At 46.6% G+C, this 16034-nt stretch overlaps 1 protein-coding gene across 4 annotated transcripts in view; it reads right to left on the bottom strand.

Moving 5' to 3' along the window:
- Nucleotides 1-16034, bottom strand: part of MGAT4B (alpha-1,3-mannosyl-glycoprotein 4-beta-N-acetylglucosaminyltransferase B) — a 52647-nt gene that overhangs the window by 9635 nt on the left and 26978 nt on the right. For 3 of the 4 annotated variants that reach the window (XM_085591381.1, XM_021552178.4, XM_085591380.1), the window contains exons 2-5: nt 5756-5935; nt 4925-5065; nt 3976-4109; nt 1460-1506 (exon numbers count right to left, since the gene is read on the bottom strand). In XM_085591381.1, coding sequence (XP_085447507.1) covers nt 1460-1506; nt 3976-4109; nt 4925-5065; nt 5756-5935 — 502 coding nt within the window. Of the gene's footprint in view, nt 1-1459; nt 1507-3975; nt 4110-4924; nt 5066-5755; nt 5936-14386; nt 14433-16034 lie in introns of those variants that run through there. The other variant, XM_085591382.1, reaches the window with a different exon arrangement.

Below are 16034 nucleotides of genomic sequence, written 5' to 3' on the forward strand. Positions count from 1 at the left end.
CAGTTATTTTTATACTGCCTTTTCGAGAACATTTGGTGCAAGGCTGATTTCCTTTGTTTGTGCAGAGCCTGGAGGACATGAGATGGGGCACAGGGAGACGAAGCAGTGACACTGCCAAAAACTTCTCACTTCTTTTTCCCTTCCTTATTCCTTCCTTGGGACTGGCAGGTCCTTCAGCTAACTTTTTCAAATGTTCCCTTTTTCAGGCAGCAGTGAAACAGCAGCTTCTCATTGAGCTGCAAAACATTGCAGTAAAGCAGCAACAGCTTCCTCCCTCCTGTGAGAGAAGCCCAGCCTGCCCTGGCCCCACACCACCTCAATTCAATTTGGAAGAAAAATAATGTCAGTGACTCAGGGAGGGGCAGGAGGCACTGGAGAGGGGGATGATGAGAAATCAAATCATTAAGTCAATTAAAGTTTCGGGACTTGTACGCAGAGGCACTCTCTGGGTAATTCCATCAGGATCCATCGGACAATCAGTCCATTATCCCCCGGTAAGTGCGGGACACGAGCCCTGCCAGCTCCTGCTCTGCAAGATGGAGAGCTCTGTGTCAGCTGCCCTGCAAGTGCCCGGGAGCACAGCCCGGCTCCCAGCCCCTCTCCCATCGCTGGCTGGGGACCAGGGCAGGATGCCCCTCTCCCATCACTGGCTGGGGACCAGGGCAGGATGCCCCTCTCCCATCACTGGCTGGGGACCAGGGCAGGATGCCCCTCTCCCATCGCTGGCTGGGGACCAGGGCAGGATGCGCTGCCCCTTCCCTTCTCCTGGAGCCTCGGGAAAGGAGCAGCCGCAGGCGCTGGGCTGGAGCCACCACCCCCATCTGCCTGTGCTGCCTGGACCAGCCCATGGTTAATAATCCAGCACCAGCTTCTGCTTCATGGTTAATAATCCATCACCAGCTTCTGCTTGAACAGCCACAGCCGAAGCTGCAAAAGCCACCGAGGCTCCAGGACATAAATAGCAGCCAGCACGAGAGACAAATGTAACCAGAGCCTGGAACAAGGGGGAAAACAAACAGGCTGGAGAGGGAAGAAAGATGGATCACGGGTTTTAAAGCAAAATAAGGCAGGAACATTTGTGTGTGCTGACTACGCTGCCCAGACCAAGCAGCAGACACTGAAACAACTGCCAGGATCGCTGTAAATCTAAACAATCCATCTCCTCACAATGCCCCTGGGCAGAAGGAGCAAAACAGAACGAAATGACCATGTGTGTTAAATACTTAGAGCACAAAGCAGCCTCCTGGAAGCTACATGCGGGATGCATTTTAGAACAAGCAGAAAGTGGAAGCAGCATTAGCAAAGACAGCGCAAAGTTTAAAAGGAGGAAACAACCCCAAGCAACAATAACAAAATACAAAAGGGAAGCAGAAAAGTGTGTATTTTCTCCTTAATGAAGCTGTTCCCTGGCCCTGCTGCAGGCACAGGCCGTACACTGAAGCCACTTGGAAGTGCTTACAGGCTTTTGATATTTTCTGCCACTCCAGCCGTGTACTGTGGATCCGTCTGAAAACAAAAGAAAAGCAGTGTTAGACCCTTCAGCCTCAGCCTGTGTCCCCCATCACTCAGAAATCTTCAACACACTCCAGGGTACTGTCAGCACATCTGTATTATCTTCATTCACCTTCATGGCTCCTTTTATCCAGCTTTACTACCCTCCTATGCTGACAGACTTCCCGGAGCCCTCCTCTGTGGTCAGTGCTAACCAAAGGCAACACACACCAAAAATCCATCCCATAGGACACAAGATCCTGCACATCATTCCCATGTGCTCTCCTGGCACTTCTGCCCCTGCCAGCACCGAGTGTTTGCACAAGTTTTAACCTCTGGGCTATTTATTTTTCCCTTACACATGCTGGCTTGCATCCAAGGGAATATTCTTGGCAGTGAATACTCTGTACCCTTTGGTGAAAAAGAGGGTCTATTTATAAGTTTTTCATTCCAGGTTAATTTTGACACTTTTCTTCCTAAAGCCCCCGTTTGTTCCCACAATCAGTGTGGCAGCCCATAACATCTGGGAGACAAAGGTCACCAGTGCCGCTCGCTCGCTGCTGTCCGCGGGTGAGATAAGCCAAGCACAGGGACAGACACCGAAACCGTCTGCACAGTGACAGGGAAACAAAATCCAAGAACAAAGGGCAGGGACCCACGAGCACAATCTGTCCCTGTTTCCTGGTGTGGCATGGATTTGGCAGCCATACGGACCGTGAGGCTGCACGTCCCGGGTGGATCTGCCGATGCAGCATCGCAGAAGCCGGGAGCACTGCTGCTGCACGCGGTGCCGGCTGAGGTGAGAATGAGACACCGGGACGTGTGTCACAGGCTGAGCACAGCACTTCTGTGCTGGCACGGAGACAAGGGAGGGTTTTCTCAAGAGGAAAAGGTTCCTTTCCTAAACAGGGCTCGGAGTTCCAGTGCTGGACTGATTTCTTACCTCAGTGTGCCAAGAAAACAGCAATGGGAAAAACAAAAGCAGGAAAGATGCTCCTGGCTTTGGCAGGAACCGTGCAGCTCCACTCCAAGTGTCTGAAACAGTGGGTTGGTGACAGCCGAGCCAGCCATCTCACCCCAGAGCTCCCCCAGGCAGCCGAGGAAGCCCCTGCTCCCCCAGGCAGCCCAGCCACCGTGGATGACACCTGCAGTGGCCAGCAGTGACACTTGGGAATGAGAAGTCCCTATCCCAGAAAGGACATTCAGCTGCTGTACTTGTGCTGAGTCTCCAAATTACTCAGCATTTGCTTCAGGTTCACACCACCCTCTCCACTGTTCACTCTTTATCCCATGCCCATGGAGCTCTAACAAGTGCAGGAACACAGAGAAGCACTTTGGGAAAAGGCAGAGCAGGGACAGCAGTGGCAAACATTTGCACAGAAGGATGTTGTGCAGCTCCAAGACCAAACTTGGCCAAAGGAATCTGCAACAACTTTATTTGTCGTTCACTTTCCTCATCATAGCTGTATCCTGAAAATCAGGAGCTGCCATCACAGCATGCACCTTATTTTCAAGACAACTAAAGTAGCATTACTACAGTCCAAAACAGGAGCTGCTCTGGGTCTAGTTGCTTAAAACCTCTCAGGCTTCAACTTACCCACTGCAAAAACAGTTCACAAAACTTGTCATGGCTCTAAGGGAGCCAAATGACAGCCAGGACCAAACCCTGTCCTGGGCCCCTTGGGCTGCCCCCATCTGTGCACACCTTCTCCCTGTACAAAATACCAGCCAGAGTCCTGAAGGCCAAATGCTACTCAAAATGTCAAATTATGGGTAAACAGGCAGCAAACCCAGATATTCATCTTTGTTCCGCTCCCGTAACAGGCTACTGAGGTTTATCTTTCTCACCGGATTTCTGGAAATTAAGACAAATGCACTTCAGGCTCAAGAAAATAATCCTGAGAGGAAAGCCATGGAGAAAAATAACCATCTAAACCCATAGATAAAAGCAGCTCTTGTGGATTAATGTATCAAGGCTTTTTAGCCCTTGGATTCAGCAACTGACTCCGGGCTCCAGGCACCAATACAAAGATGTGTATCAGTCTCAACCCCAAATTACCGACTCCTTGGTTTCAAGAGGGGTTTAGTGCTGTGTTACAGCTATGTGGAGAAATGGAGCTGCTGCAGGAGCAGGTCTGAGAGCTCTCCTGGTCATGGGGCTGCTCCAGCTCATTTTGTGGATATCCATTCAGGCACCCTGCAGGAGGCATCATGATTTAGGTGAGCTGTGCCACACTGGTACCTGCTAATGGAACACGTTTGCCTGCTTGCATCCTGATCCTCTCTGGCCCAAGCAGCATTTCATTTCATTTTGGGCAGGACACACCCACTGATCCTGCTGGACAGCAGCCCAAGGCCAGGCTCATCTACCCAGCAAGTGGTAGAGCTGGTGTCCGGGTGGGCAGCACCCTGTCTGGCACCGAGTCTGGCAGACAGCGGGATGGGGCCAGGGGAACGGGGCAGACTGGCAAAGCTCTGTCTTACCTCAGCAATGAGGACAACGATGACAGAGTCCTCCTTCTCCTGCTGAGTGAGCTCTGAGATGAGGGAGTTGAGGGTGTCGGTGAGGTAGGAATGCACCTCCCGCTTCACGCTGGGGATTCCCATCACGACGGACACTGTCCAGGGCCATGGAGAGATTTTAGAGAGGGGGCTGTGTTGGACACTTTTCTCTGCTCCCATGACCAACTCATGGTTCACCTGGTCAGCGCCAGGCTCTGTCATTAAAAACCAGCAGTGAGCATCAGGTTGGTGGGTTCCTGGGCTATGCAGGGTTCCCACACTCCTGTCCTCAGCCCAGTGCCAGCCAGCAGCACCCCAGTGTGCTGGGCATCCATGGGCAGTCAGATATGCTCTGCTTTTTCTCCCTGAAAGAATGATCTCTAAGGAGACTCCACAAATCCCTCCCCCTCCCAAGGGCATTTTTAACTTGTGAACAGCAACTTGAAGACCACCTCTTGTTCTCCAAACCCATGGCCAAAAGCACTCCAGTTTAGTAGGTGCAAGTCGGGTCTTTGGCATTGGGTTGGGATTTGGAACAGGGGGAATCATCAAGTAACCCAAGTCCTGTTACCAATGGGATTTGTCTCCTTCAATTACAGTCTCCATGAAGCACCCTACAAATTATGCTTTCATCTGAAGCCCTTCCAGGCAAAGTCTAGAGCACTCTGGATATGGAAAGCAGCAAACAACATCTGGCAGAAGCATCAAGAACATTTTAGGGCCAGTCAAGAGCACAGACAGCACTCCCCTGTAGACTTGCAGGCATGACATGGCTCACCCACCCCACATGTCACCATGGAAGCTTGCATGATGCATGCAGCCCTTCCTCCAGTCCTGCTCATAACTGTGCCACAGGCAGGCCCAGAGGAAAGGGAAGGGACAGGCACCAAGGTGAGGAAGAGCACCAGAAGCAGCACTAATTCCCATTTACCTCCAGTGCGCCCCTGTCCCACATGCACGGCTGGCTGCAGACTGTTCTCCTTTGACAGCAAATGTGGCAAATGATGGAAGATGGTGGGAAGGTGCAGCACATTCTTGTTGGTGATATTCCACAGTTTTAACTTGGTTTCGTCTTAAAAAGGAAAAGGGAATCAATTGCAAGGCACGGTAGGTAGGAAGAGACTGCAAGGCAAAAAGCCTTTTTACAGCAGCCTGGCCACCCGAGACTACTGCTGGGTTATAAAAAATCAGGCCAACCTTTAACATGCTACCACAAACCCAATTAAAGTTCAGCAGGAGCCAGGAGGGCCTTAAAGAAGTCCCAAAATATTTGGGGAGGAGAGGGGAGAATGAAGATAAAATGAAGGTCAAATCAGATCTTTCTGTAGAGATCCAATTTTCTTCAACCGAGCAACTTAAAAAAAAAAAAAGAACAAATAAATTGGTGAGGGGTGCTCAGCCAGCCTAACTCCTTCCTCCCCCCTCTCTTTGGATACCCATTTCCCATATGGGTTGAATACAGCCATAGGAAACAGAGTGTATGACTTGCAAGGGAGAAAAAAAAAAGCTTGTAAGCAAGCAAATTGGCAAATATCCTCAGCAGAGGCAAATCCGTGTTTAATGATGCTTATGCACCTCTAATTAAACAGGAGTTTAAGAGCTCCCAAGTCTCTCTGAACTCCACAATTTGCTCACACTGGGGGAAGAGAAGAGCAGGTCCTGTCTGCAGCCCTGTGCACGCACACACATACACACACCTCTCCACCTCCTCATCAGAAACAGCTTCAACACAGCCCCAGATCCTCAAGGCCTGTTTATTCACCAGATAAGCTGCTCCAGGTGCGGTTTATGTCCCGCAGGGCCTGCTTCTCCGACAGGGCTCTCTTGATCTCCTCCAGGACCAGGTTGAGCTCCTTGGAGCGCTTCAGGCTCTCCTGCTCGGCCGTGTGCAGCCGGTCCCGGAGCGCGAGGAACTCCCGCTGGTAGATGTCCACCACGTCACCTGAGGATGGAGAAGAGAGACAAGCTTAGTCCTCTGTGCTCAGAAGGGTTCACTCACACCTCCCTTGCCTCCCCAATCCTTAAATTATGGATTTAGGAAGCTGTGGTCCAGCACACACCCAAAGGCGAAAGGGTCGCGGGGAAGGGCAGTTTAAGTTCAGAATTACAATAATAAAGCTACTTCCATTTTCTTCTTTCAGCTTGAGTTTCTGGGTCACGTAGAAATAGAATCATAGAACAGTTTGGGCTGGAAAAAACCTCTAAGATCATTGAGTCCAACCATTAACCCAGTAATGCCAAATCCACCACTGAACCACGCTCCCAAATGCCACATCTACACATCTTTTACATCTCTTCAAGGATGCTGATTCCACCATTTCCCTGGGCAGCTTGTGTGAATGATTGGCAGATTTCTCCTGAAGGATTTTTTCCTAATATCCATTCTATCCTTTTCTACAGGTCGAGCCTTCCCCAGCTCATTTGCCCTTCTTTATTTTTGCCCCCATAAATACAACTGCCTCCTGGAGAATCTCGAGTGATGGAAAGAGAGATGCTGGCAAGGGGGAATGCTGCCCTGCAGTGAGACAAGGGTGCAAAGACAGCACCTCCTCCAGCTTTGGAAGAGAACCCCAAATTTTAACAGTCATAAGAGATTTTGGGACTCTAACCTCTCCAAAACATGTCAGAATAAAGAAAATCACATGGCAACAGCTGCCTGGATGCTTATATGAATTCAAGTGTTTGGACATACACCTTTAGGATGCATCATAAACGTATTAAAAAACCCCTTCTGATAAGGTAACAAAGCTTTTTGTTTTGAAACAACATCTTATCCCATGCTCTGTAAACAGAGCAATAAAACTATCAGGAGCTTTCAGTCAGAACTAACTGTACAACAGCTGGGAGTGGAATCAGTGAGCCGCTAATGAACTTTCCTGGGACATTTTTTCCCATTATTAATGAAACTGCTCATTAAAAATAGACTTTTATCTGTGGTTATTCATTTGTTTTCACTAAGATTATAACTCATAAGACTATACCCAAAGCAGATTTATCCACTGAATAGTAGACTCTTAACCCAAACATGACTAGGAGAGTTAATGATCAAAAATACTGCACTGGAACTTCACAACACAGGGCTAAATATAAATCAAAGCAATTGAAAAAGATACATTGACTGCATTTAAAAACTTCTATTTCAGGGTCCTTGAAGAAAAAGCAAAAGGAATTTTGAAAATCAGATATATCCAGCTTAAGTGCACAGAGTTTCCAAGACAACAGTGCTTCACAGTCCAGGTGCTGGTAATGCTTTTGCCTAGAAAAAGTTTCCCCTATTCAGTCTTTCCCCCAAGAAAAACCTCCTTAAAGACTCACTGCTTCAGCACAAGGGACACCCCCAAGGCAGTCTGGCTCCTATTAACCTTTTGACATTATTTTCAAAGCTACAGCACACGGGGAGGGAGCAGAGGAAGTTACACCCATCTGATGGCTCCGTCCATCTGACAACACGTTATTCAGAGAAATTCAAGGGAGAGACATAAACAAGACCAGTCCTTCCTTTTTCCTGTGTGGTGCTGCTTGCTTTCCACTCCCATCAAAAAAAACATTTTCAAATATGCAGAAAAACAAGTTAACACCCAGCTTTGAGAGCTGCCACAGGAATTCTCAAGAGGACGTCAGGCTTTAAAAACTCATCCCACGATGAGTGAGACCTTTACCTGCTGCTACCTCTCAGACATAAGAATACAGCTACATTAAGCTTCCCAATACTCCACATTATAGATTTTCCTACTTGTGTCTTTTACTGGCTGCATCTGGGAACAGCAGCAAGGAACAAGTCTCACTTTCTGTTTTTGCACAACATGATGGTTTGTGCAAGGCTGGAAGCAGTTGGCTCTTGGCATCCTGGGGGGGTTACTATCCTGTGGATGCTATCAAAGCCAAATCACAGCTAAAGGCTGCCATTAGATCTTGTCCTGCAATACCTGGAGCAGAGTAAAGGCGAGGCTTTGCACTTAATGGCTTTTTCCAGAGCACTGCACTTCATTTGTGTCAGATTTAGAAGGGAAATGTCACTGATTATTCAGTCACTAATGACCTGCCCGCTGAAGCCAAGAGCTGTACTTTTCTTAGACTGCAATGGTGATGTGCAGTCAACCATTTGCTGCTTTTCTGGTTAATGGTTGGAAGTGAAATTGTGTTTGCTTTCAGCTCCCTTGTCATATGATGTCTTCGTAGGCTTTCCATTCTTTAATTAAAATTTCATTAAATTTAAAAGCTGATCGATCGTGACTGGTTCTGATGACAGCCTGAACAATCCTAGACAAAGCCTGAGATGGGTGTACAGTTTCCCATGAATTTCCAGTAATTTTGCACTTGTCGGCCTGCAATGACACATGGCTGCAGATCTGTGTCCTCACAAAAACCCTCACCTCTCAGCCAGGGAGGGCTCTGAGAACCCACAAAGGGCAGCAGAGGATAAGGACGGGGGATTGGCTCCCATCTCTACAAGCAAGGTTGGACACAGAAGTGATTTGCTGCTAATTAGGCTGAACAAATTTTTCAGCTAGTGTCAGCTCATACCCTTTACATACCTTTCAAACCAGCAGTACTCCCTATCTACATATTTATTGTATTCCCTCCCAGCACAAGATAACAGAGCTCTTAAAATATCCCTAGACTCAGGCACTGCAGGACAAAAACTCTTAGCTATTAAAAAAAAAAAAAAAAAAAAAAAAAGAGAGAGCTTATTTTTTCTTAAGAGATAACACATTGCTTTGGGCTTAAAATATACTGATTTAAGAAAGAAAGTCAGCCTTAGGTGACAGGCTGCAGGACTGACCTGGGAGACCAAAACCCTCTCAAACTTGCAGCACACATGTGCAAAGAACCCATTTCTCACCTTGCCAGGGCCCATATTTGCACTCAATGGTTTTTCACAATCTGTTTTTAGAAGCAGGCTGGCTGTGAGGCTGCAAGTGGGAACCAGGCATCCTCATACAAGCTGGTGCTCAGCAGGGCAGGGAAGCAGCGCTGGGCACAGCTGAGTGCCAGTCACCATCTGTCCCTGCCGTGCCCACTGCAGCAGCTCTGAGAGGGGATCCCTGGAGGGGGGAACAGCCCCAGGTTGAGGGACAGTGACCACAGGAGATGTCTGGCTGAGCATCACTCACTGACCAATGTCCCCCCAGCCCCTCTCCTGCACAGCTGTGCCTGGACACAGCTGCCAGGCTTTGTGTTCCTAGCTGAGAAGCCTGGGCTGGGTATGCTGAGCAACACAAACCACTTTGATGATCTTAGTGGGTGCCTTCAAAGCCAGAACATTCTGTCACTTCTCAGCAGTTGGGAAGCAGCAACATGCAAGGGATGGGCACAGGCTGGTGGGGCTTACAGGCTGCTCCCCAGGAACCTGTGGGTGTCCCACAGAGCTGAGCTCCTGCACCTTCCCAAAGGATTTACCCATCTAAGACAGCAACCCCTCAATAAAAAGTATTTCTCCATTATGGAGAATTCTGTGTCGTCATTCTTATTCAAGTGACTCTTAAGTGCAAACTATGTTTCCTAGCAGAGGTGAGTGCTGGGACAAATGCATCCACATCCATTTTCACTTTCTGAGTGAAAGCAAAATAATCTGATCCTAAACCAGAAGAACAGAAACAAAATCAGACCAGTGCCAATAAAACCTCCCCGCTGAAATCTCACACAGTCATCCATACTCACACACACATACATACTATCACACACAGAGTCAGGAATGTTACACTTCTGCATTTTGCATTTGTCTTTCCAATCACACTCCAACCTCCCAGAGAGTGCATTTTAAACACATCCATATTTCAGTTCCAATTACTTTTGGTTTTGTTCTCTGCTGATAACCTCTCCCAGCAGAATGGACCCATGGCTAACGCCAGAGATTTCCCTCCAATTCAATATTTTCAAAAGCAAACACACAGTGTTTGCTAGCTGGACTTGCTTCTCATTAGGAAGACTTTCAAGAGACTTGGTTTAAAAACTAAAAACAACCCTCAAACCTCTAAACTGTTTATCTCTACAAAATCTTGGCTTCTAGAGCATAACTGCACCTTTTGACCGCTGTTGCACGAATTCCCAAAGCCAAAAGAGCAAAAAGAAGTGCAGTTCCCTTACAATGTAAATGAAGATAGAGCAGAAAATTCATCTGCTTACAGAAAATGTCTCTGTAATGACTGTTCTCCCTAATTTTATTTAAAGCACCCCTTTAAGAAACAAATGCTTCCCCTCTAGGACTTGCAAGGGTCTGGGGGGACTGCAGAGCACACAAACAACCCTCTCCATGCTGGAGCATCTGTGTTATCCAAAAATGCTAACAGGCAAGAACAGGAACCAGGCTGGTGAGCCACTGTCTCCACCCCAGGCACCCATGCTGGCCCCAGCTGCCTCCAGCCCCAGCCATTCCCAGCAGCTCCTGGAGTTAGGGAATTTTATTTTATTTTTTTTACATTTTAATGTTTAATGATTTATATAATGCTGGCACCACTCCACGCATTACACTCTAGATTGCCCTGATTGAATCGCAACATTCATTAGGTCTTTTGCTAACAGAATTTCAGTGGACCATTAAAATGGATAGAAGGAGTTACTGTGCCATATCAGTGAATTAAATTCTGCTTGTGAGATGCACAAAAGGAACAGTCCTGTTTCACATGGAAATCTGGTGACTGGTGCAACACACAGGTGTGAGGCACTTTGCACACAGAGATTACAGCAACCCGACATTAACTTATTTATACCATTAAAAGCAAAATGTTGCCCTTTGCTTATCTAGCGTTAAAAAGTAGAAACCAGCTCTAGAGATTCACCATAAACAAATCCCCAAATCCTCCCTCAAAAAACGCTGCAAAGAGACTCTTAAGTAGCAGTAAGATAGGATAGTTTAGCATCCAAAATACCCAAATATCAGCCCCTCCTCACCCCCGCACCAAAGGCAGGATGATGATTGAGCAGATCTCTTCCTTCAGATCTAAGGAAACACAAACGGTGCTCCTGTGAGATGAGAAAGCTGAGAGACACATCACCTTCCCTTCTGTGAGCCAGCAGGTCACTGCTCCCAGCTTCAGACTCATCTTTTAAAATCATAAATATTTTGGCAGAGTGGGATATATGCAGCCACTGAGAACCTGATTTGCATTAAGGAACTGAGCACCAAGACACACCGAGCAACAATTCAAACACTGTCAAGGGCAGAGTTTGGCGAGTGGGTGGTATCTGGCAGGGTGGGCCTCCCAAAAGGCTCCAGCAGTTGCAATTACCCTGTTGGGGGCTGATTCATCTGCACAGAAAGTGTGTTTCAGCAGTGCCATCACCACATGGCAAACACGGATGCTCTATTCAGTAAACATTATACGACATTTAATTCTTCACTGTGTCCCAAACCACCTAGATACTCAGGCAAAGCAGGCATTTTACAGCTGCTGTTTATAAGTACACCCTTTATTATAAGGTTTTAACATTATTTTTTAAAGAAAAAAAAAATTAAAGTAAAAAAAGTTTTTAAAGAAGCTTTTCCAAGTTTTAAAAATTATATTATGTTGCAATTTGTGGTTACCACCAAGGCAAAAAGTAACATGGAAAGTAGAATCTTTAGTACCACTAGAAAGCTAATGATTACTGGGAAAATAGCTGCAGGTGTGAAGATCTTCAGGCAGGACAGGGACATGGGAAGGAGAGGGGTGGCATGTGGGTTTTCCAGCTCAAAGCAATTGGGCTGGGTTAGGTGCTGCTGGTACTTACAGGGAGGTGCAGTCACCAGAGTCATGGAATTATTTGGGTTGGAGGAACTTTAAAGTTCATCTCATTCCACTCCCCTGCCATGGGCAGGGACACTTTCCACCAGATCAGGCTGCTCCAAGGCCCATCCACCCTGGCCTCAGACACTGCCAGGGATGGGGCATAATGGGCACTGCTGGTCAAAACAGCTGTCATAAACCAGCTGTGGTTCAGTTCCTTGTGTTCATCCTCTGCCCTTTATTTCCTCTTTATTTCAGTTCAGTACCTACAGCGTGTGCTATCCTGAACTGGGGTTGAATAATGTATTTTGATGCTCCCACCACCCTGATGCACCCCTCAGTGCCACCACTATGCTCCAACTCGGAGCCTGTGCCAAGAACTGTCCTGAGTGGATGCAGAGCTGTTCTGGAGCACCAGAGTCTACAGCATCTCAGAAAAAACAGTACCCACCCTCCACACCCAGCAAAAGGCACTGGTTGCCCAGGTGGGTGATGGCAGCAGGAAAGATCCTCCACAGTCAGTGGAGGCTCCTGTGCTGCCCCTGCGTTGGCTGCTGGGTTTGAGCATCCCATGGCATCAGCATCACGTTGAGAGAACTCGTCAGCCAGGGCAAGAGGCTTATTAAAAGTGAGCCTGTCTGAAAAAATGATCCTCAAATAAAGCAAGAGCTTTCCCCAGCTCCAGTCTGCTGTGTTGTTTTCTTTAATACGGCCATTTAATAAGAGCCTGTGGTATATTTAACAGCATTTCAACCTTCAGCAGCTCCGTGTAATGAGATAGAAATGCAATGCATCTCTCCACTGATGGTCCCTCCCCAGGGAACACGGGCACCTTTAAGTCACTATTTCTTTTTGCAGCAGTAGGTGTTGATCATATTTCTGTTGCACATCTCCTCGCTGGAGTTTAATGTTGTCTCAGCACATACGTCATCAGAAGGAGAGAGGAAAATTCATATCCCCTGTGCCTTGTTATTCCAAACTATGAGCTACTGTTTGCATTGGAGAGTCAGTTCAGACAAGACGCACTCGGATATTTCAAAAATAAGCTTTAGTTTTGCTTCTAAAGTCCTAAATAGTAAATTTTCAGATATGGGGATGAGTAGATTTCCCATTATGGGGATGCTGAAACACAACACAGATGGTGAACATTACAATTCCCCATTCCAAGGAGGGGAGCAAGTCACAGGGGTGCCTGTGCCCAAATCCAAAGGCTCCCCAGGGGGAATGCAGGCTCCAAAGTAGGGATGTAGAAACTCAAAAATTGGGAATGTAAACAGCAATGCTCATCACCTCTGCCTAAAATGCCTTGGATCAGGGTAGAGGAGGCAGCAGAAGCTGTCAGACTGCTCTTGGGTACCTGCAGAGCAGGTTTGGGATCTCTTTCTGCAGCTCTGTGGGTGAAGCACAGTGAAGGATACAAAGGGCTCCTCAATCTCCTGGGCTTCACCTGCCAAACAAAAGCACTGGCAGGAGAGGAAATTCCCCACAGGTATAAACTACCATCAGCTTTTGACAAAGGAACCAGTCCTTCTGATTGTCCTGGGGTTTTATCAACCCATTCAAGGGATTTACAAGATAAAGAAATCAGATGGCAATTCTTTTTGCTGCAAAAAAGCTAAGGAGGAAAGGGGAAGAGGGCAAATGCTACCACTGATCTAAAGAGAAAAAAGATGGGATTAAACAGTGAATTTTCATCATAGCAAAAGGTTAACTATCCAGAGGAAGCCATAAGGATTGGTATTAAACTCACCAGCTAATAGATTTAGTGAGGATCTGGGGAAGGAGATGAATTTGTGAAGTAACCAAATACAGAGTGGACTCTGGCTCGTCAAAGCCAGAAAAGAAGCAAATCATTAGGAGAAGTCAATCAAATGGCAAAGTGACGCCAAAACTGATAGATGCAATTTAATTGGGGGAGGAACAAGGTATTTTTCACATTGTTCTTAATTAGCAACATTAACTAGGGAGGAAACCACAGCATCAGTGTCTGCAGCCCAATCTGCAGCAATCCTGGGAAAAAAGGGTGGATAGGGAGGGAGGCAAACAAGATGTTAGTGTGGTTAGTGAACAGGATGGGGAATCATATATGAAGATTATTACATTATTAAAATGATGCTGCCTAATCCCACAATAGTTTTCACCTCATTTGAAAAAGAGTATTAATACAGACTTAAAAGGAGCTTTTGAGAGGGTGATAAGAATGATCAAAGGCCTGGAAAAAAATCCTCTCTGTGAGGAAAGAAAAAATATATGACATAATTCATCTTAGGATGGGCATGATAATAGGGCTTATGATGAAAAGCATAAATAATAGAGTGATATAATGAAAATATACCACAGGCTTCCATTGTCCCTGTTTCAAAACACAGCACTAAGTAACCATTTCATTCAAATATTAATTTGAAACTGAAAAGGATCTCTGTTGCACAGACAAAGTGTATTATTTCTCTGAATTCACTGAGGAATTTAAACAATATCAAAGAGCTGGAAGGTGCTGAGCCCAAGGTCAGGTAAAACACTGTCCTGCCAGTGGTCCCTGGTCTCAGCTGGGTTAGGAGCCCCCTATTCTTCCGTTTTCCTTGGGAGAAAGACCATGCATTTCTATGTCTCTCCTCACAACCTAATTAGGAACACTGAAGCTTTTGTCTTCAAAGCAAAGCTAATTCATTAGCAATCTAATTATTTACCTGTGTAGCACCAATACAGCTTTCGAAGCATTTTTCTCTCAAATGGAAAGTGAAGGCTTTGTACTTGGTGGGTTTTTTAATAGCCTTTATTTGACCAGGGAATAAAAACATGCTGAAAGTGAACAAAATAAAGCATTATAGAAATCATGAGTCATTAAACCTCGAAATAATTGCAGCTCGACAGGATTTTTAAGTGAGGACATTACACAGCCAAACCTGGGCAAGGGGTGCAAAGGAAGAGGGGAAAAGGGAATGGGAAAAGCTGGGAGCTCGTACATGTGGTCAGTCCTACCAAGCAAACCTGTGTATGGTTCAAAAGGAGATGCATTTGCCTGATGCAATTTCCTTACATGGCATAGGCATGAGAAATGCTCCTGGATGCACCTAAGGGCAGCAGGAACAGCCTGGCAGTGGAGAGGATGCTGAACATGAACATGCAGGAACCTGCAGCAGCCTTGTCTGTGCATCCCCGGGGCCCAGACACAGCTCTGGGCATTTACCATGCCATGGGTCATGTCACTTGTCATGCTGGATTGTGAACCATCACAATGCAGGGAAAGCCCAGATGAGATTTGTCTGCTCTCACCAAGCCCTCCGGACTGCATTTCTCTCCCTTTCACCTTGTTCTCACAACAAGCAGCAAAGCCAGTGAGTAAAACCTCATGAACCAAAACAACCCCAAAGGAACAGCTGATGGCTGGAGGTGCAGGACCATGTCCCCACGGGTGCTGGCAAGGCCCAGCTCTGGAACTTTACAGAAGCAGAAAATCCTGAAGCAGAGCAAATGCCTTGCAGTCCAATAGGAAAACCCTTTCTATTATAACCTAATTAAGTTAATAGTGAAACAGAGCCCTTGTTCCACAAAAATCCCATAGCTCCCACGCATCCTGCTCTGTGCTTAGTGCTAATGGTTCACAAGTCCATCCAAGAGGAATCCCTCCAAGAAGGGAAGTCAATCCTTGCAAAGGTCACTGTGTTAATCATCACACCCCTTCTCTAGCAGCAGCTGTCGGTAATTGCCTGTGAAGGAGTCGAAATGAAATTCTTGTTAATCCTTCTCCCAACATTACTAAAATCAAACATCATCATTATCTCCCCCACAAATGACCCTGAGCCACCAGCACTTCTCAGCTGATGGACAAGCTCAGCCCATCTCAGGAGAGATGTGGCACTGACCAGTGGAAAAAGCAGCTCCACTTCGCAAACTGAAGGTGAGTTTATTGATTAGAGCAGTAAGTGCTGGTGCCTTGTATTTCCCCACCTCCTGTACAATCGACCATTGCACTCATCATTCCACTAAAGTTACCACCAGACTCAGAGCAGCCGAGATCCTGGAACAGTGGGAATTTGTTTAATCAATAACATATGAAGCTTTTGGCAGGGCTGAGTGTACGAGAGAATTTTACAACAGTGAAATAAAGTATTGCTGTGTTATAAATCAGAGAACACATATGGAAAAGTTAGAGTGATGTACTAAGAGGGATATCAAGGAAATCACAGAAGTTCTGGCTGAAGTCCCTGGCTCCGCTGATGTTAATAGATGAGAACTTCAATGCAAGTCAGGTTTGAGTTCTTTTTCCAAAAGAGTAACTCATTTGCAATGCATGTGACTGTATTGGAGTGAAAGGATATTGAGAGCACTCCCCTC

Source organism: Lonchura striata, chromosome 13 (genome assembly GCF_050655825.1).
Source record: "Lonchura striata isolate lonStrDom1 chromosome 13, ASM5065582v1, whole genome shotgun sequence".
NCBI classification, from domain to species: Eukaryota; Metazoa; Chordata; class Aves; order Passeriformes; family Estrildidae; genus Lonchura; species Lonchura striata.